The sequence below is a fragment of the Nyctereutes procyonoides genome, unplaced genomic scaffold, assembly GCF_905146905.1.
Source record: "Nyctereutes procyonoides isolate TBG_1078 unplaced genomic scaffold, NYPRO_anot_genome, whole genome shotgun sequence".
Classification (NCBI taxonomy): domain Eukaryota; kingdom Metazoa; phylum Chordata; class Mammalia; order Carnivora; family Canidae; genus Nyctereutes; species Nyctereutes procyonoides.
Genome location: NW_026575024.1, coordinates 576,548 through 597,045, shown reverse-complemented (window position 1 = coordinate 597,045; position 20,498 = coordinate 576,548). Strand labels below are relative to the sequence as shown.

The following is a 20,498-nucleotide window of genomic DNA, read 5'->3' as shown; positions in this document are numbered from 1 at the left end:
CTTCTCCGTGCCTGTAGGGCTGTCCGAAACCCCCTCCGGGTCGGGCTGGTCTGGCCCCCTCTGCAGCCTCACAGGGGGCTCACAGGCCTTGGAGGCTCCTTGACCCTCCACACCCGTCTGATACCCACACTGGCAATCAGGGAGGCCAGGGCCTGCGGCGCTGGCCTCGGCACAGCTGGTGCTGCTGGAGGCCCCGGGCACTCAGCGCAAACGAGCCAAACCCTGAGTGGCCCGAGCTGGCCTGGAGGAGGTACGCAGTGTTCAGGCGTCCTTGGGGAGTATTCAGACCCTGGACCTCGCAGGACGCTGTCAGGGCTGGCGGCCTTGGGGACTCTGGACTTGGACTCTGCAACCAGCCCTGCCTGGGGTCAGAGTTCAGTAGGCTGGGCACGCGGTCCTGGACGCAGCTCACCCCCGTGGCCCTTGGTCACCACCACCCAGCTTCCCGTGTTGTGGGGCAGACACTCCTCAGCCTGCCGGCTGCTGTCAGCTGTGACGTGGGGACACCAGCCCCTGAGCCCTTGCTTGTCCAGTATCTGGCTATAATGGGTCTTGGTTCTTGACAGATGCCATAGCCACCCTGCAACCCAAAACAAGAGGACAGGCCACCCTTTCTTGACCCAGTAAACCCCAAACACCCAGAAGTGAGAAAAACATTCAGAGTGTTCTTTATGATAAAATTATTATTGAATCGTATAACACAGAAACAAGAAAATATATAAAAATTGGAATGTAGACATTTGATTTGTAGCAAATATCAGAACATCATCATTATTGTCCCCGCCCCCCCCCCGGCCCCCTGCCCCACCGCTGGCAGAGGGCTCTGCAGCAAGGCCACGGGGAGGGCAGGCCCCTCCTAGTATAAGCAGCTTGTTGGCAGCATCCCTCAGGCCGTGGGGACGGTGGAAGTGCAGAGACTCTGGGCCCGAGCTGCCTGGGGGTGGGCTGGGGTGGCCTGAGGTGAGGGCGGATATCAAGGCAGAAGTTTCCAGAGCAGGAAGGACATGAATGCACCCTGAGTGACACTGAAGGTCCTCAACCTTGCAAACACAGGACAGGTTGTCCCAAAAGTCCTGACCTGGCAGCAGGCTTGAGGTTGCAAAGGGGAGGCAGAGGTCAGGCTGAAGGCACAAGAAGGCTGCCCATCCAGGGGCACCCCAATCCCAGGCCACCCCGCACACCCACGGTCCAGGTGTGGGCACCTGGTTCTGGTCCCCCCTTCCTCCTGCAAGGGCAGGTGGCTCCCGAAGGACACAGGGCTGGGGTCCCACTTAGGGTGGTGCAGACACAGAACAGGCCCTCTCTTCCGGGGGGGCCTCTCTGCCTGTTTGGGCGAAGGAACTTGCTCCAGTAAAAAAAAGCCACTGGCTTTTGGCTTATTTAAAAATTAAAAACAGGGGGGCCTGGCTGGCTCCGTCGGTACAACATGCAACTCCTAATCTTAGGGCCAGGAGTTCAAGCCCCACGTTGGGCATGGAGCCTACTTGAAAAAAAAAAAAAAGTAAAAGAAAGAAGAAAGTAGACTGAGCTCCCCAGCCAGCAGCACCCAGTGGGGTCAGGGATGGCATCCAAGGACCGAAGAGCAGCCCGGCTGGGACCTCCTTCCGGGCAACACCAGAAGGCCCAGAGGCCCCCTCCCTGGCCCCCGAGACGTTCCCTGTCTCCAAATGTCCCAAGGGAAGCAGCTCCCCAGGAGGCCGCGTTCTTCCCCCTTGTCCGCACCTGCCGGCTGCGCGGCCTGGCGGGCTCCCTGCCCGGGGGAGGCCAAGACTCCAGAAGGGGGTTGCTATTGCTCACAAGCCGCCAGGTAGGCGGCCAGAGGGCCCGCGGAGGGCCCGGGCTTCTGCGCAGTGGGTGGCCAGCCAGGCCGGGGCAGGGCTCAGGGCTTGGCCTCGCCGCCGGGCAGCCCCAGGCCCGGGCAGGTGGAGCGGCCGCTCCCGGGAGCCACGGCGGGCCTCCTGCGAACCCGCACCTGGCCGGCGGGCACCAGGCTGCGCTGCGCCTCACAGAAGTCCACGAACCGCCGCCACAGGGGGCAGCAGCTCAGGAGGCGGTGGTCTCCTGCGGGGCGAGGGAAGGCGGAGGGCTCCGTGGGGGGCCCAGCCCCGCCCAGTGCCCCCCCAGGGAGCACCCCAGGAGGAGCCCCGCCCACCGGAGCCGCACCCCGGGAGCCCCGCCCACCGGGAGCCACACCCCGGGAGCCCCGCCCCCAGAGGAGCCCCGCCCCAGGAGGTCCTGTCCAACCAGGGAGCCGCACCCCGGGGAGCCCCGCCCCCAGGAGGAGCCCCGCCCACCGGAAGCCACACCCCCAGGGAGTCCTGCCCAATCAGGGTGCCCCCCCCCCCCCCGGGAGGAGCCCCGCCCCCAGGGAGGAGCCCCGCCCAGTACCCCTCAGCCAGGGAACCAACCCCCCCAGGGGAGCCCCGTCCCACCCACCTGGGGAGGAGCCCCGCCCAGCCAGGGAGCCACACCCCCAGGGGAGCCCCGCCCCGCCCCACCCACCCGAGGAGCCCCGCCCAGCCAGGGAGCCACACCCCCAGGAGGAGCCACACCCAGTACCCCCCTGCCAGGGAACCAACCCCCCGGGGAAGCCCCACCACCCGCCCACCCGGGGAGAAGCCCCGCCCACCCGTGGAGCCCCGCCCCCAGGAGAAGCCCCGCCCACCCCAGGGAGCCCCGCCCCGCCCCACCCCGGGCAGGCAACCTTACCGACCACGCAGAGCCCCTCTCTGGCCCGGGTGATGGCCACGTTCACTTGGTTGGGGTCCACGACGAAGCCCAGGAACCTCTTGAGCCAGCTCTTCGTTGGCCGCTGGTCCAGGTCACTCTCCTGGCACGTGCGGACCGTGCTCACCAGCACATAGCGCCACTCGCTTCCTGCAGTTGGGCCGGCACCATGAGGCCCCGCCCGGCGCTTCGCCCACCCTGGGACCCGCGTGGCACGCGCTCCCTGCCCCAGGGCCACCCTCACCCTGGCTCTTGGTGATGGAGCACACGGTCACTCCGGAGACGCCCTCTCGCACCAGCCTCTTGCTGATCTCCGCAGCCTGAGCATTGTAGGGAGTGAGGATGGCAACGTCCTTGGGCTCCACCGTCCTGCCCAGAGTCAGCTGCTTGGCAATGCGGACCTGAGGGGCCAAGGGGGTGCTGTTGAAGCTGGCCCAGGCGCCTCTCCTGCCCTGGACACCAGGGCCTCGCCGTTCCCTCAGTTCCTCTGCCTCCTCCCCCAGGAAGCCCTCCCTGACCCTGGGGCACTAGGAAGGTCTCACTGGCACTCACCACCGCGGCCACCTCCTCCGGGTTGGCCTTGGAGTTTTCATTCCCTTCATCTGTGGACACCAGTAGGCTCTGCTCATGGCCCTGCACATGGCCGAAGATGACAGAGCAGCTCTCCTTGCCAACGTGGCCGAGGATGCTGGGCGGCCGCCTCAGGCCCTGCCAGGTCTTCAGCTTCTTCTCGTAGAACTCCATGGAGGGGAAGGCACAGATGCCCTCGTGCTGCAAGGCAGGGCATGCGCCAGGGGCACGTCATTGTCTACCTGTCTTAGGGTCCAGAGCTGGGGGGCCTGCGGGCCTCCTGTGGCCCCAGAAAAGGCCAGGTGGACACCGGAGGTCAGGACCCGGGCGGTGACACCTCGGGCCGGAGGCCTAGACGCTGGGACCGGCTTACCATGCGGTACTGCGTGTCCAGCATGTGCGCGTCCATGTGGTACCTCTCGAACAGAGACCGATCCAGCCCCAGATTTTGCAGCTGTTCGTTCTTGACCACTGGCCGCAGCTGCTTGTGGTCCCCGAGAAGAACCACCTGGGGGCAGGCGGGCACAGGCCTAGAGGGACGCAGCTCCGTGGCCATTGCCACCGCACCATGACCGCGATGCCACCCTCCGGGTTGAAGCCCACAGCCCGTGACCCCCGCATGGGGCTCCCGGCACTCACCTTCTCGGCCTTGGAGAAGGCCACCAGAGGGATGAGGGTCTCCGGCTCCGTGGCCATGCCAGCTTCATCGATGAGGATCTGCCGGACGTCCAGCTTCCTGAGGCTGGCTGAGGCCGCACAGGAGCACGTGCACAGGATGACCCTGTGCTGGTCCAGCTCGAACTTCCGTGCTTTCCCCAGGACGGTCTTGTACCTGCACCGGGATGCCATCTGGTCCTACAGCGAGCCCACGGCCCGAGGCCGGAGACAACCCCATGGCCCCGGCTGCTTACCACCTGAGGTCCTCCTTGGAAAGGATCTCCCCTTTCTGCAGCCGGGCATCAAAGTCCCTGATGTCCGGTGCGTAGGGGTTGGAGGACTGCCGGACCCTGTGGTGCAGGGTGATGCTCCTGGGGTGGGGGACATCCGTGAAGCTGCGTTAGTTCTCGCCCAAGATGGGATTGGGGCCTCCACTCACACACACACAGCTGAGTGACCGCACCTGAGGGTCTGGTTGGGCCTCCCCTCCCGGGGGCTCTTCTTGGGCAGGCCCCGGCTGCCCACACCCGGCATCGGAAATTCTGTGGCCTCGGCCTGCTCACTGTACACTCGCAGCGGCTTCAGCTCCGTTCTCCTGCTCAGGAGCAGCCCTGGTGGCCACGGGGCGTCAGGGACGGTCCCTGGGCCAGCACCCCTGGGCGAAGCCCCCACAGCCAACCCCGCGCACCTGCCAGGACGTCCACCGACTTGTTAGAGGGGCCACAGTACAGGATGCAGGGACCCCCCAGCTGCTTCTCCCTGGGGGCGTCACAGGCCCCCGTCTGCTCCTCATTTGACTTGTGAAACCAGAACACGATGTGGAAGGCCACCACCGTCTTCCCGGTCCCTGTGGGCAGAGAACGCGATGAGCAGAGCCGCCCCCCCCACGGGCGGCCCCAAGCACCCACAGCCCCGGCAGGGGCCCCACCTGGAGGGCCCTGGATCACGGTGAACTGCTTCTTGAGAGCCGCCCTGACAGCCCTGTTCTGGCTGCGGTTCAGCGTGTGGGGGCCGCCAGGGAGGTCGAACGCCTGCTTCTCCAGGAACCTGCTGTATGTCCCTAAGGGAGGGTGAGGCCTGGCTGAGCAGGGGTGCAGGGCAGGGCCCAGGCCAGATGAAGGGACTCGGCGGCGGGGCGGGGGCTGGCCGGACCTCCACCTACCTCGGCCGCGGGTCTGCTGGGAAAGAAGCTGGCGGGGCAGCGGGATGGGCCGGCCCAGGGCAATGTTGATGACCAGCGGGGATGCGCACTTCAGCCCGCGCACGGCTTCTTCCTTGCGACTGGGGGCAGGTGGTGGTGAGGGGGACACTGGGCACCCGCAGGACTGGCCCGGGGAGGGAACCCAGGGAGCTGTCACCCCACCCCGCCCGCCAGCCTCTCCCTGGCGTCCCCCCGTGGAGGCCACTCACATGTCCGGAAGCTGCTTGGGCAGCACCTCAATGGTGAATCGGGCGCCGGGCCTCAGCACCTCTTCTGGAACCTTCTCCATGGCCATGTGCTGGATGAAGAAGTGCACCTGCTTGGGGGTCTCCTGCCGGTCGACCCGGCCCTCCTTCGGGTCCCACTCTTCTGTCAGCCCGTGGGCCACCCATGTGTACGTGTCGGGGTCGATGCTCAGGAAGGGGCCGGGGCCGCTGGGGCCGCAGGCCGGGGTGGCCGGGGGAGGCTGGCCGGGGCCAGCAGGGGGGAGCAGCTTCTCTGCGGCGGGCACGGCCAGCAGCCCCTCGAGCCGGAGGCAGAGGTAGCAGTGGCCAAAGCTGAGGTCGATGCAGTGCTCGCTGAGGAAGGAGGATTCCAGGCAGAAGGAGCCCCGGAGCCGCCGCTGCGGCATCTGCTTCGCATCCCAGGATATGCTCACGTGCTGCAGCGTGATGGAGTCACTCTCCAAGACGGCGCTGGTGGCCGACTCCAAGGAGCAGAACGGCCCCCACACGCGGGAGTACTCCGCCACGTCGGGACAGCGGTCTCGCACGGCCTGGGGCATCTGGTCCAGGAAGCAGCTGCTCAGCCGCTCCACGTGCTCCAGGCAGAGGGTGAAGCCGGGTGCCACCGTGCACAGCTGCAGACTCGGTGCCAGGAAGCCACGCTGCAGGGTGGCACTGAGCTGCACCTGCAGCGTGTCCCCCCCGCCCAGCTCCCGGGCCACCTCCACAAAGTGGCCGCAGGGGCTCTGCCACACCCGGCCCAGCTTGCGCTGCTGGGGCTTCGCCGCGCCCTGCTCCCGCACGAGGGCAGCCAGCTCCGGCCACCGCTGCTCCTGCACCAGCTCCAGCAGCTGCTGCCATAGGCTGGCGTCCACGGGCCTAGTGTGTGGGTCGAGCAGGGCGCCCGGCAGCGGGGAGCGCGGCCCGTCTGCCCACACGGAGTAGATGCGGCGCCGCCACACAAGCCGCAGGCCCGGCCGCCCCTCCAGGTTGCCGGGGTGCTCGGCCAGTTGCAAGGAGCGGTAGTGCACGGGGCAGAGGTCCGGCAGGGCCTCGGGGTCGGCGGGGAAGAGCAGCCTGAAGCAGCGGGAGCCGGTCTCCACGCCCACCACGAAGCCCAGCTTGCTCCGCGGCTGGACCTTGAGCTGCGCCGCTAGATGCAGGCTTCGGGCCTGGCGCTGGTAGCTCTGGGCGCGCCCGTGCTGGTAGCTGAATTCCTGGCACAGCCCGTCGATGTCGCGGGCGGAGTAGGCGGGGCCGCCGCGGCCCAGCGCCTGCAGGATCTGCCGCTGCAGCACCACGTCCAGGTACCTGCGGATGGGGGAGGTCGCCCACGTGTACCAGTCCACCTGCAGCGAGTAGTGGCCAGCCGCCTGCCGCTCACCTTGGCAGGAGCGGCCAAACGCAGAGCGGCCCAGAGCCTTGCGGAGGTCCAGGCCCACGGGAGCCAGAGAAGGGTGCAAGTCGTCCGTGGTGATGAGGTCCTCCACGCGGTTCCAGTCCCCGGCGCGTGCTGCGAGCTGGACGTGCTCCCACAGGGAGGCCAGGAGGTAGATGTGGCTGCCGGGAGACCCGCGGCTGGGCAGGTGGTGGCGGAGGTGCAGCGACAGGGCCACCAGCTCTCGGTGCTTGTCACACAGGGCCCCCAGCTGCCGTTCACTGGGTGTGGGCTGCCACCGCAGCGGCGTGACGGTCCGCGTGGGCTCGCTGCTCACCAGGAGCTCGGCCACCAGGCTGTTGAACTGGATCATGTACTCCTTGATCATGACGTGGGCCGCACGGAAGCCCAGCACACAGTCCTCGCTGGGCTGCTCGTAGTGGGAGTCGGTCTGCAGGCGGAGCCGGCGCAGCACCCGGGAGAAGTGGCACGCGGCCACGACACAGGCGTCCACAGAGTCCAGCTGGGCGGGCAGCTCGCGGCCAGCACCCGGGTGCCTCCGGATCATGGCCTCAGCTTCCTCGTAGGACAGCTGGCGGTCGGAGCAGATCACAGAGGGCGCGAAGTGCAGGCCTTTGAGCTGGTTGCTGCCCTTCTCCACGGTGAGGAAGAGGGAGATGGCCAAGCGGTCCTGGCCGGGCAGGAGGCTGAGCGCGTCACGGCAGAGGCCGGCTGGCAGCATGGGCACCGGCTCCCGGTCAGGGGCATAGAACGTGATGCCCTGCCTGCGCGCCTCCAGGTCCACGGCCCCGTCCCTGGGGAGGGAGCTGGCCACGTCAGCAATGTGCACAGCCACTTGGTACCTGGGGCCCAGATCGCGGACGCTGAGGGCATCATCCAGGTACTGGGCGCCCTGGGGGTCCACGGTGAAGGTTGGGAAGCCGCGACAGTCCTCCCGGTGGTCGGGGGCCCGGCCAAGCTCCGCCCGGTACTTCTGCAGCACCTTGCAGAGGGCTGCGGGCTCTGGTGAGGGCTTCCTCAAGCCGTGCTCCAGGTCCAGGATGCGGAGGCCCTGCTCCCACGTGGTGGCCTCGGGCAGCACCTCCAGGACGATGCCCAGCGGGTAGTAGAAGCGCTGCCGCCACAGGACGATGCGCACCCAGAAGAGCCGGCTGCCCCGGGCCTCGGCCGTGAGCTGCTCATACCCCACCCGCTGCACGCGGCCCTGCTGGACGCGGTGGATGGGCACCTGCAGCGGGTCCTTCAGCTCGGCCACGAAGATCTTTGTCACAGAGCCATCGACGGGGGTCATGATGCGAGAGTCCCACTCATCCATGCGGCACACGAACACCAGCTCCCGGCGCTTCCTCTTGAGCACGCCCACCACGCAGCCCTGCCGCCTCCCGGGGCAGCCCGTGTCCTGGCCCAGGACCTTCACGAGCACCTCGTCCCCGCTGAAAGCCATCCCACAGTGCAGGCGGCCCCTGATCTGGATGGGGCTGGAAGCCACGTCATCCAGCGGGAGGGCTGTCGCCTGCTCGAAGGTCTCCTGCACGAAGGCACAGTGGCGGTACAGCTCGGGCTCCGAGCAGAGTAGTTTCTGCAGGGTGGCCCGTGGCAGGTGTGTGTACTGCCGGGCCTGGTGCGGGGACTCGGGCCTGGCAATGGTGTCCAGGAGCCCATCTTCCCGGACGGTGACCGTCACGTTCCGGCCTTCATCCAGAAGCTCCTGCAGGATGGAGTCGTCTGCGTTGAGCTCCGTGTCAGAAGGCCAGAAGTCGGACTCAGTGTCCTCAGGGTCCTCGGGGTCCCTGTTCTCCGTGGCCGTCAGCCCTGCCACCGCATTCCTGGAGGTCCCGTCCCCCAGCGACGAGGTCCCCGATGGTGCCGATGTTGCGCCTTCCACCTCCGTGGGCACCGTGGCAGGGCCCCCCGCCACGGAGCAGCCCCTGGCCACGGACCTTGAGGCCGCGTCCCCTGCCTCTGCCCGCGGCGTGGCCTTGTCTCCTGCTGCTGAGGTCTTAGACGGGAAGGTCCTCCCCCGAGCCGTGGCCCCCATGGCCACACGCTCCGGGGCCGGCTCCCCTGCTGCCCCTTCCTCTGGGACAGCGTCCAGGGCCGCCGCTGCCGCAGACCTCCCCGCCTGGAGGGCCCAGCGCTGCTGCTGAAGCACGCCCTGCTCGATGTGCTCCAGGGACAGGCTCTCGGGGCAGACGCTGTGATGCTTCACACACTCGCGGATGAAGCTCTTCCAGAGCTTGCTGCAGGCCCCGGAGGAGCAGAGGGCCAGAGCGTTCCCCACGACCACCACCTGGGACTGGGCGCGGGTCATGATGGTGTTGAGCACGCGGGCGTCCGTGAAGAACCCGAGGGAGGCTGTCCCTGAGCTCAGCAGGCTGTGGTGGTTGTGCACGGTGCTCAGCACCACCACCCGGAACTCCCGGCCTGCAAGGGGGCACCGTCAGGCCAGGCCAGGCCAGGAGGGGAGGCCCCCCCGCCCCCGCCCCCGGCGCCCACCTGGCAAGATCTCAAAGCTGCCCACGGACACCTGTCCCAGGTTCCTCCTCCTCAGCTCCTGCCTCAGTGCAGTCACCTGGAGACACGCGGCCGGCGCAGCGGGCCTGGGTGAGCGCTGGGCGTGCGGTGTGGGCCCCCCAAGGGTGGGACCCTGGCCCCCCGCCCAGTGCCCCGGAGCCCCCGCCCCGGCTGCAGTCACGGGGCTCAAGCGCAGGTGGGTGCGCTTACCTGGGCGCCGTGCGACACGACACAGATGTGCCTCTGCTCCTGGGCGCCCCAGCAGGAGGGCCAGCCGTCGTGGAGGTCCCGCACCTGCTCCACGACCTGGGCCACCTCCGCCGCGTTCAGCCAGGACGTGCTGGACAGGTCGCGCTCGGGGTTGCCCGCCACGTGACAGAACATGAGCGGGTGCAGCCTGGGGTGCGGGGGCACGCGGCCGCTGGCGTGGATGGGGCTGCCCTTGGCCACGTAGAAGTGGCGCGAGACGAAGCTGAGGATGGCCTCCGTGGAGCGGTAGTTCTGGTGGAAGATGAGGCGGCTCCGCTGGGCCACCTCGTGCGCCTCCCGCTGGTAGTGCTGGAACAGGCGGTACAGCAGCGTGTGCCCCGCCGCCTGGGCCCTGGGCACGCTGAAGAGCCGGGGCGTGACCTGCATGTGGTCCCCCGCCAGCACCACGCGGGTGCCGGGCGCGGCGTAGCGCAGCGGGGTGAGCGCCTCGCACTCCAGCATCTGCGCGGCCTCGTCGATGAGGACGTGTGAGAAGAAGCCGGCGGGCACCCTGAGCTCGCGGGCCTGCGACGTGGTGGTGACCACGATGCGGTGCTGCTCCAGCTCGGCCCGCGTCGGCGCGCGGAAGGCCCGGCGGTCCTGCGTCAGGCAGCAGTACTGCAGCACCGTGGCGTCCGTCTGGCTGGGCGGGCGGTCCGTGTACATCACCCGGAGCGGGGCGGCCTCGGGGTGGCCGCTGCTGACGTAGCCATGGAAGTGCTCCTCGATGTAGATGTCGGCCGCACTGAGGGCAGAAGGGCACACGGGGCCTCAGCGGCTGTCCATTCAGACCCGACTGTGAGCCCGGCCTGGCCTGCAGCGAGGCCTGTCCTGCCCCCACAGAGCTTAAACACCAGCACAGAGGACGGACACACAGACAGAGAAACACGGGAGGTCAGAGCCAGATGAGAACTGGCAACAGCGCAGGTCGGGGAAGCCACAGGGGGGCCAGGGGCCGGGAGACCTGGCGCCGGCTCTCAGGAGCACTGAGGCCAGCCCCTCACACACCCAGGGCCAGCGCATTCTGGGGCACAAGCCGGGCCCCCCGCGGGAGAGACCCCTCCTGAGCAGCAAGTGCTGGGCGCTAAGAAAACCACACTGACCGACGGGATCGGTTGACAGGTTGAGGGAAGAGTCTGTGTTCGTCTCAGAGACAACGCCAGGACCTCGCCCCGGGCCCCTCCCCAAGCAGCACACCCTGACCCCGGGGCGCCCTGCACTGGGCCTGAAGCACAGGTGACCCCTGTGTCTCTTAGCCCAGGACCAGTCAGCTAGGACAGAGGGTCCCTAGGATCAGAGTGACCAGACTCACCCCAGGGGCCGCGCTGCTCCCCGCCCCCCAGCGTCCACAGGGCGGCCAGAGGATGCGAGCCGAGCCCAGCCCCACTGGGCCGATGGCCAGGCAACACAGGCGGTCATGCCCGGGCCTCCAGCGGCCTCCCCTTCCTCTCTGGTGGTGACCCCCCAAGCCAGGGGCACACGCTCCCAGCCCTAGATCCTAGGGAAGCAGGCTCCGGGCAGGTCGGGTGGTGGCTCTGCTCACCTGTTGGTGTGTGTGCAGATGAGCACCTTGGTGTACGGCTGCCGGATGACCTCCAGGGAGGCCATAGCCAGCGTGTAGGTCTTGCCTGTGCCAAAAGGGCCATAGATGAGCAGCGGGGCAATGGGCCGCCCGCCCCCGGGGCTGCTGCCCGCAATGAAGGCCACTGCCAGCTTCTGCTTGCGGTTGCCGTGCATTGCGGGCGGGATGGGCAGAGGGCGGGGCAGGTCGCAAGTCGGCAGGTCAGGCACCACCAGGCGCTCCTCAGGCAGCGCGTCCACCGCCTGGTGCCAGAAGCGGAAGGTCAGCGGGTCGACCTGGAACTGCACCTCCAAGGTGGGGCTGGTTTCGGGCTGCAGCCCCAGGGCCGAGCAGCAGTGGTTGGGCAGCAGCAGCCACAGTGCCTGCTCGGAGCTGGCCCGGGTCTCCAGCCGCACCTCGTACACGGTGTGGTCAGGCGCAGGGACGGGGGCCACCAGCGCTGTGCTGACCGCCCGGCCCAGCAGGAAGCCCTGGTCCGTGTCTGGCAAGAGAGACGAGGGACTGGGGACCTCGGCGTACAGGGCTCCTGACGGCGGGAAGAGCATGCCCAGGGCCGGCGTCTGCAGTGACGTTCTCAGGGCCACGGCGCCCCGGAAATTCAGCCTGCGGGGAGGACGAGGGTCAGCGGACGGGGCCGGCGCTCGGCCGTCGACACCCCAGCAGCGGCCGTCCCCTGCCCACCCGCCCTCACTCACTTGGCCACCAGCTGCTGCTGCACGGCTTCCTCCTCGTAGAGAAACTGATGCATCCTCTGCCGGTAGTTGGTGCAGGAGATGGGGCCGGAGGCCAGGCCGCCGGGACTGAAGTCCAGGGCCAGGGCGGGCACCTTGTACATCGCCACCAGGGCCTCCTGCTCGGCCGTCCGCACCACACCAGGCACCACGTGGCGGTTGCCGGTGTGCCAGCGCTCCAGCTCCTTGGGGCAGCTGTCCCCCGGCATCCCCCGCAGCCCCGGGCAGGGCACCTGGCCCGCCTGCAGCCTCAGCTTCCGCAGCAGCACTGGCCTGCGGCCGAAGTCCAAGACCAGCCATTGCTCGAAGCAGCCGAAGGAGGCAGTCCGCACGCGCACCTCCACCTGGAACGTGGCTGGCGAGGCCCGCGCCTGGAAGCGCTCGCCCTTCGCATAGAGCTGGCCCGACGGGAGGCCAGGGGCCGCCAGCCAGAAGTCTGCGCCCAGCTCCTGCTTCAGCAGGGCCACGTGGAGCAGGGGCTCCTGGGAGAGAGACTACACAGTCAGGGCGCCCAGCCCCGGCCCGCCCGTCAGAGTCCAGGCGACACACCCGGCCCTCCCCACCCTGCTGTCACCCCCGAAGGGCGCTCGGCCAGTCTGAACCTTGGGGTCCCCTCTGCAAAGGGGGCCACAGGCTGGCTGAGGCAGCCCCTGTGGATGCTGAGTGAGGCCACGGTGTAGGGAAGCTCCGGGCACACGCGGTCACTAGCCCGGTCCCCACCCTCTGTCAGACACTGCACGGAATAACCCCACAGCGTTTGACGTGCTCCGGGTCACACGGGCATGGCCAAGGGGAGGCACAAGGCAGCGGCTGCAGACCCCAAACCCCAGCCAACCCGGGGCCTGCTGGCTCCTCACCTTCGAGTTGACGTCAAATATCCAGCTGTGCTGAGTCTTCTTCTCATGGGCCTCATGCACCAGGGGCTGCTTGCATGTGATGGACACGCCTTCGACGGTCTCAGCCAGCTGCGCAGGGAAGCCTGGCGGTCAGCGGGGTGGCTCTGGCCCCAGCGATGCCCTCCCACTCACTTGGTCCCCGCTTACCACCAGAACCTCACTGCTACTCCGCTGGTACTCAGCCAGCAGCCGCGTCTGGTAAGACGCCAGCCCCTCCTGCCAGGCGGCCCGCTCCCGCAGCTTCACGGCCTGCACCCGTCGGGTCCACTCTTGCAGCTCCTGCTCTGAATGCGCCTTGGTGCAGATGTCCCCATACTCACAGAGGCTGGGACTGGGAAAGGGGAGGCGAGCAAGCAGAGCAGGGCTTAGCCCTCTCAGCCCCAAGCTGGCTTGTGGGGGAGGCGGGGCACATTCCAGGCCCGGGGGAGGGGGGGGGGCAGGGGGTGCCCGCAACAATGGCCTCAATGAACCTCCCTTGACCAGCCCCAGAGGCCAACGTGGGGGCCCGCCCATACCACGGAGGGGACAGGGAACCCCTGGCTCACCCCCCCACCCCGCTCCCCCACCCCACAGTCCTTACTTTGGGCAGAGCTCAAAGGTGGAGAGCCCCGTGGGTGGGCTGCGGTGCTCCCAGCACTCGGCCTGGTCCAAGACCACCATCTGTGCGTGCTCCAGGGACGAGCAGTGGTTCTCAAAGGCCTCCTGGGAGTGGCAGGTGACCAGGCAGGCACGGCAGTACAGCTTGACCCTGGGGGCCTGGCCACGGGGGGCTGTGCGCTCCTCCCCGCTGGGGGCAGCGGGCGAGAGCAGGTCGCACCGCTTGAGGCCGTCCAGCTGCTCAGCCTCCCACACGGCCATCTCCACCGCGCTGTGCGCGTACTGGCAGCGGGATGCCCCGTGCCGGCAGGGCCGCCCGCGCCCCACGAACATGCAGTAGGCCAGTGGCTGGCCGTACTGGGGCTGCGGCCGCACTTCCACAACCTGCTGCTTGCGGCGGCCCTCGGTGCTCACGTGGGTCAGGAGCGAGGGGCAGGCTCCATGCTCGGGGCAGCGGCCCTGGGCGTCCACCGGGCAGACGCGGGGAGGACAGCAGCGGAAGCAGTGGGAGCACAGCAGCTGGAAGTGGCCGCCGTACTCGGCACGGATGGCCTCGGCTGGGCCGCGCAGCTCGCCCTGGGCCCCACCGCCCTGCAGCTCGGACTTCAGCCACATGCGCCTGACGTTGTGCTCACGCTCGAAGGTCCAGACCAGGGCCTCCTCCCGGCTTCGGGCAAAGGTGCACTGGTTGCGGTGGCGCTGGCAGCCGAGCCCCGGGCTGTAGTACCAGCAGACCTCATAGCGGGCAGGCCGTGGGAAGCTGGGCCGGCGGTCCACCTTGCGCCAGACCCTGCTCTTGGTGGCTCCTTTGAAGCGGGCCAGCAGGATGGCTTGGGGACAGCTGTGCTCTACCTGGCGCAGTAGGTAGGTGCTCTCATTGAGGCGCTGAGTACAGCGGGAGCAGCCTAGTCGCAGGTCCAGCTGGGCACACAGTCTGGCCAGAGGTAGCTCCTTGGTGGCCATGGGGCTGCTGGGCGATGAGCTGGACCCTCGGGACACCATCTCTGGCCTGGCTCTGCGGAGCGGCATCCCAGGCTCCCGGTTCAGCTGGTCCTCTGGGGCCGTTCAGCCATGTGAGAAGTCTGGAAGGGAAGGAGCAAGGTCAGACCCTGAGGCCAAGAGGCCCACGTGTACCCCGGGGTGGGGGCTCGGACACACGGGGCGTCCCCATCAGGCCGGGGGTGGCAGAGGTGGAAGCAGAAGCAGGGAGCATTCCGTCCGCCAGACAGGAGGAGAGGTGCTAGGTCCGAGGAGCTGGGCCCCACCTACCCCAACCCAGCCGAGACCCTCCCTCTTCTGAAGGGTTTCTGGGACCTGCTGGGGAGGAGCCTGCTGGAGAGGAGCCTGCTGGAGAGGAGCCTGCGGGGGGGGGCGGGGGGGGGGTGGAGGGGGAGTGGTTTGCCCTGGCAACAGGAGCCTGCAGACTGGCAGATGCCCTGGGGGCCCAGGGACTCTCTGGGTTCCCGGGAGCCTCCCTCCTGGGTCCTTGTACTGAAGGCCCCTCAAGCACGGACTCCTCTAAACACACAGCACGCGCCCTGCAGTGCACCCCTGACCCCCTCCCTGGCTCTGCAAAGTGATGGCTCCTAAGAACCCCGGGGCAGCTGGAGGGTTGGTGGGGGGGGGGGGCAGCCAGGACTGTGAGCCTCAGAGCTGCAGAAGGAAGGAAATGGGGATGCCCTGGGTCTCAGGGGAACTCTCGGGGAAAACTTTGAGGGCACCGAGAGATGTTTTGGAGGAAACAGCTGCAGCCGCAGCCTCAGCCCCGAGTGGGAAAGCCCACCCCGCTCCACAGAGAATCATGAGTCCACCTGCAGGGGGGCCGGGGGGACCTCCAGCCGGCTGGATATTGGTAAACAGGGCAATGCGAAGGGTTCTGGACCTGAGGTGTGGAGACCGCGGCCCCCTCCCACCCCCGGGGTGAGGGCAGGATGGCAGCAGGATGGGGGTGGGATGGGGACAGGATGGGGAGGGCAGGATGGGGGGCAGGACGGGGGGCAGGACGGGGAGGGCAGGATGGGGAGCAGGATGGGGGCAGGACGGGGGGGCAGGATGGGGGGCAGGACAGGGACAGGACCGGGAGGGCAGGACGGGGGGCAGGACGGGGAGGGCAGGATGGGGACAGGATGGGGAGCAGGATGGGAACAGGATGGGGGCAGGACGGGGACAGGACCGGGAGGGCAGGATGGGGAGCAGGATGGGGGCAGGATGGGGGGCAGGACGGGGGGCAGGATGGGGGGCAGGACGGGGGCAGGACGGGGAGGGCAGGATGGGGAGCAGGATGGGAACAGGACGGGGACAGGACCAAGGGGGCAGGACGGGGAGGGCAGGATGGGGACAGGACCAGGGGGGCAGGACCGGGGGAGCAGGATGGGGACAGGACCAGGGGGGCAGGACAGGGGAGGGCAGGATGGGGAGCAGGATGGGAACAGGACGGGGACAGGACCAGGGGGGCAGGACGGGGAGGGCAGGATGGGGGCAGGATGGGAACAGGATGGGGACAGGACCAGGGGGGCAGGACCGGGGGAGCAGGATGGGGACAGGACCAGGGGGGCAGGACAGGGGAGGGCAGGATGGGGACAGGACCAGGGGGGCAGGACGGGGAGGGCAGGATGGGGAGCAGGATGGGAACAGGATGGGGACAGGACCAGGGGGGCAGGACAGGGGAGGGCAGGATGGGGGCAGGCCGGGGGCTTGGGGCCCAGGGTGCAGGTGGCTTCCGAGCACCCGGCGCCCTCCCCCCCAGGGGCGACCCCCCCCCCCCCGCCCGCCCGCCCGCCCGCCCGCGCTTACCCGCGCCCCGAGCCCCCGCCGCCGGCGCCCCGGCTCCCGCCCCGCGCCTGCGATCACTTTCGATTCTGCCCCCGGTGACTCAAGGCGCTGACGCCCGAGCGCGGGAAATTACCTCACCGCCCCCCGCCCCGCCCCCGGCCCGCCTCCCGCCCGGCGCCGCCCCGCCCCGCCCCCCCGCGCCCCGACCCCCACCCCGGCCCCGGCCCGGAGGCGCCCCGAGCTGCCCCAGGTGCCCGCGCGCTCGGCCCCGGGAGGACGAGCCTCGGCGGTTTGCAGACGGGCCCGGCCCGCGGGGGGCGGGGGCGGGGGCGGGGGCGCGGGAGCCGCGAGCCGAGCAAAGGGCCGGTGCTGGGCGGGCGCCCCGATGCTGCGGAGCCGCTCAGGCCGCGGAGGGCGCGCGGGGAGGGGCACCGGGGACCCCGCCGGAGGACCGGGAAGGGGAGAGGCTGAGCGCGGGGGGCGGGGCTGTGCCGACCGGCTCCGTCCAGTCTAGGTCAGAGGGGACCCGCCCTCTTACCTGGGGAGGCTCTCACCTGAGGATGCTCTGCAGCCACATCCAACCCCGTAAAATACACCAAAGCTATCGGTGAACCCTGAACAGGCGAGCCGGAGGGGCCACACACACCCCTCTCTGGACAGCTGGAGGGGTCAGGGGCATTCTGCAGCTTAATAGTATTTGATTCCCAGCTTTCCTGCACAGGTGTCATCCGTGGTCACCTTTGAGGAAACTGAGGCGCTGTGCTCACTGGCTGAGACTCAGCAGGCAGCTACCTAGCAGAGCAGCCAGTGCCCCCACTGGGACTTGATGTACCCCAAAGGGTCCCTGCTTCCTAGATTCATAACCTTGTAGCGTCCCCTTGAACCATGGAGAGAGCTAACATATGGCAGATGTCTGTCGACCAAGGCTGGGCCAGAGGACAGTGCTTGCTCCCGGCTCCCAGGCTGACCGTGGCGGGAAGCCAGCCGCCTCCGTGTGAGGGCGCTCCAGCAGCCCCGCTGACAGTCCCATGCCAGAAGGGACAGCAGCCTCCTGCCAAACCCCAGCACCAATTGTCTGGAATGTATGTGGGTCATTCTGCAAGAGGACCCTCAAGTTCCAGCTTGACTGCAACCTCGAGAGAGACCACAAGCCTGAGTCACCAGCTAAGCCACTTCCAACTATGAGATAATAAATGTTTAATATTGTTTTAGGCCAACAAGTCTTGGGGTGATTTCTCACACAGCAATAGATGGTCAACACACCAAAACTGCACCTCGGTGACATGCACCTGTATGGAGACAAGCATCACACTCTAAGGGGCAATGATGGGAGCTCCCCAGCTAATTCAGGAAATTGTCTGGGTGCATCCTTAGTAGTCATACTAGGAGCCTCAAGATACACAAGCATTGGGGAATCCCTGTGTGACTCAGCGGTTTAGCGCCTGCCTTTGGCCCAGGGTGCTATCCTGAAGTCCCGGGATCAAGTCCCACATCAGACTCCTTGCATGGGGCCTGCTTCTCCCTCTGCTTGTGTCTCTGCTTCTCTTCCTATCTCTGTGTCTCTCATGAGTAAATAAATAAAAATCTTAAAAAAAAATACACAAGCATTAAGTTAGAGAACATAACAGAAGAAAGTATTCCATAAATAAGGGCAGCAACACAAGACCTAGGAGTCACCTTAACAAGAAACATGCAAGAACCCTGGAATGTTCCCGAGACACAACATAATACCACCGAAAATGGAGTGGAGTACTACATTCATGGATAAGGACATTTAACATAAATATATTAACTCTTCCTAAACTCATCCATGAATTTAATACAATCCCAATAAAATTACTAAGGAGAATTGGGGGATAGACAAGCTGATTTTAAAATTCACTGGGGTGCTCACTTCGGCAGGACATATACTAAAATTCACTGGGAAAAGCATTACCCAAGCCAGCAAGAGTGGGCAGGAAAATTATTACGAGGAAGAGTAACAGAAAACGGAAGAAGAGAGATCATTCCCAAACTCCTCGTACAAGCCCAGCATTACCCTGATCCCAAAGCCAGATAAGGACACCACAATAAAAGAAAATTAAAGACCAATAACCCTGCTGAATATAGATGCAAAAATTGTCACTAAAGAATCTACAGATTCAATGCAATCCCAATAAAAATTCATTTCTTTAATTTTTATTTATTTATGATAGTCACAGAGAGAAAGAGAGAGAGGCAGAGACACAGGCAGAGGGAGAAGCAGGCTCCATGCACCGGGAGCCCGACGTGGGATTCGATCCCGGGTCTCCAGGATCGCGCCCTGGGCCAAAGGCAGGCGCCAAACCGCTGCGCCACCCAGGGATCCCCCCGATAAAAATTCCAATGACATTTTCCACAGAAATAGAAAAAAACTATCCTAAAATTCATTTGGAACCACAAAAGACCCCAAATAGCCAAAGTAATGCTGAGAAAAAAGAACAAAGCTGGAGGTGTCACACTTTCTGATTCTAGGTTGTAATACAAAGCTATAGTAACCAACACACTGTGGTCCTGGCATAAATACAGGCACATAGACCAGAGGAATAGAATAGAGAGCCCATGGGCACGTGGGGGGTTCAGCGCTTCGGCGCCTGCCTTCAGCCCAGGCCGTGACCCCGGGGTCTCAGGATCGAGTCCCACATCGGGCCCCCTGCAGGGAGCCTGCTTCTCCCTCTGCCTGTCTCTGCTTCTCTCTCTGTGTCTCTCATGAATAAATAAATAAAATCTTTAAAAAAAAATAAAAAATGAGCAAAGGACCTGAATAGACACCCTTCGAAAAAGAAGACATCCAAGTGGCCAACAGACACGTGAAAAGATGCTCCACACCTGTTGGCATCAGGGAAACGCAAATCAAAACCACCAAGAGACGTCAGGAAACGACAGATGTTGGCGAGGACGTGGAGAGGGGGGAGCCCTCTTGCACCGCTGGTGGGGATGCAGGCTGGTGCAGACGCCTGGAGATCAGCGTGGAGGGTCCCCAAGAAGTTAGACACAGAGCTGCCCTAGGACCGGCAATGGCACCGCTGGGTTTGTATCTGGAGGAAATGAAATGAGCCTCGGAGGCCGCCTGCACCCCCACGGCCAGGACACGGAAACCCACGCGTCTGTCACCCGATCAACAGGTAAAGAGGACATGGGTGAGTTAGTTTGAAAAGAGTAACAGGAGAGGAGTTCTGCCAAATATGAAAACACCCTGTGAAGCTGCTAAGAGTGTGGTTCTGGAGCACAAGGGGACAAGCCGTGGGCAGAACAGAAAGTCCAGAAACGGGCGGACTTGCAGAGCTCCCTGCGCAGCGGGAGACCGTGCCGCCGCCGCCGGGAAAAGCTGCTGCCTCCCACGAGCTCTGTTAGGACGGCTGCAGCTCTACGATTCCGCTAGGACAAGGGGCTAGCACCTGGAAACAAAAATAGGGCGGGGGATCCTCTACACAGGACCTCGCACCTCAATAAAATAGCAGAGGGATCAAAGATTTAAACAGGAGAGAACGCTCCTCCTCGGCGCCGCCTGCGGAGGTGGCAGCCGTCGACCGCCGGGCATCACGGCCACCCTCAGACCGCTGGTGAAGCCCAAGATCGTTAAAAAGAGGACCAAGAAGTTCATCCGACACCAGTCAGACCGATATGTCAAAATTAAGCGCCACTGGCGGAAACCCAGAGGCATGGACAATAGGGTAGCAGAAGACTCAAGGGCCAGATCTCGATGCCCAACATTGGTTACGGGAGCAACAAGGAAACAAAGCGCGTGCTGCCGCGTGCTGCCCAGTGGCTTCCGGAAGTTCCTAGGCCACGACGTCAAGGAGCTGCAAGGGCTGCTGATGTGCAACAAGTCTTACTGTGCAGAGATTGCTCACAATGTATCCTCCAAGAACGGCAAAGCCACTGTGGAAAGAGCAGCCCAGCTGGCCATCAGTCACCAGTCCCAATGCCAGGCTGCGTAGCGAAGAAAATGAATAGACAGCTTATGTGCGTGTCATATTTGTGTTAATAAAACCATAAAAATAAAAAAAAAATAAACAGGAAAAAACCGCCAGCCGGGAAGGCAGAGAAGGAGCCGTTTGTGCGGGAAGGTGCGGGGGCAAGGCCCTGGTCGGGGGCGCTCTCGGGCAGCAGGTGCGGCGGCCGCCACGTACCCAGCTCCTCGGACTCGGTTCACTGACGTTCAGGTGCTGGTTTGAAATCCGCCGCGGAGAGTGGCGGACGCTGAATCGTGAATCGCGGCTCTCTCTTTCCCCCTCAGAGCGCCGGTGGCCATCTACCAGCACGCCACGAACACATTCAACCACGCGAAAATAAAACAATTCTTTTTTTTTTAAAGATTTGATTTATTTATTCCTGAGAGACCCAGAGAGAGAGGCAGA

General features: G+C 65.6%; 1 protein-coding gene and 1 pseudogene across 3 annotated transcripts; one reads left to right on the top strand and one right to left on the bottom strand.

Moving 5' to 3' along the window:
* Window positions 1-798: 798 nt before the first annotated feature.
* Window positions 799-16,225, bottom strand: HELZ2 (helicase with zinc finger 2). Of its 3 annotated transcripts, XM_055306094.1 has the most exons (20): window positions 16,141-16,225; window positions 13,331-14,429; window positions 12,898-13,081; window positions 12,712-12,819; window positions 11,819-12,336; window positions 11,085-11,726; window positions 9,503-10,286; window positions 9,275-9,350; window positions 5,365-9,202; window positions 5,117-5,235; window positions 4,883-5,014; window positions 4,643-4,801; window positions 4,418-4,565; window positions 4,209-4,325; window positions 3,937-4,129; window positions 3,671-3,805; window positions 3,280-3,498; window positions 2,972-3,128; window positions 2,710-2,877; window positions 799-2,061 (listed from the first exon to the last, which is right to left on the bottom strand). In XM_055306094.1, the coding sequence occupies exons 2-20, from the start codon at window positions 14,374-14,376 to the stop codon at window positions 1,880-1,882; spliced, it is 8,925 nt and encodes a 2,974-aa protein (XP_055162069.1). In that variant the 5' UTR covers window positions 14,377-14,429; window positions 16,141-16,225; the 3' UTR covers window positions 799-1,879. The 3 variants fall into 3 exon arrangements, 2 of the variants coding, with proteins under 2 accessions (XP_055162069.1, XP_055162060.1); XM_055306085.1 differs by having other exon boundaries at window positions 4,883-5,235; XR_008661912.1 differs by lacking the exons at window positions 799-2,061; window positions 2,710-2,877 and having other exon boundaries at window positions 2,994-3,128; window positions 3,671-3,827.
* Window positions 16,226-19,273: 3,048 nt separating this feature from the next.
* Window positions 19,274-20,078, top strand: LOC129496258 (60S ribosomal protein L32-like; annotated as a pseudogene).
* Window positions 20,079-20,498: the final 420 nt, after the last annotated feature.

Excerpts from the sequence above, each read along its gene's own strand:
- HELZ2 (XM_055306085.1), bottom strand. The coding sequence starts at position 14,376 with ATGCCGCTCCGCAGAGCCAGGCCAGAGATGGTGTCCCGAGGGTCCAGC. Across the intron at positions 13,082-13,330 it reads ACCTTTGAGCTCTGCCCAAA|TCCCAGCCTCTGTGAGTATG; the intron begins GTAAGGACTGTG and ends CCCCTTTCCCAG. Across the intron at positions 3,806-3,936 it reads CCTTCTCCAAGGCCGAGAAG|GTGGTTCTTCTCGGGGACCA; the intron begins GTGAGTGCCGGG and ends GCCTGCCCCCAG.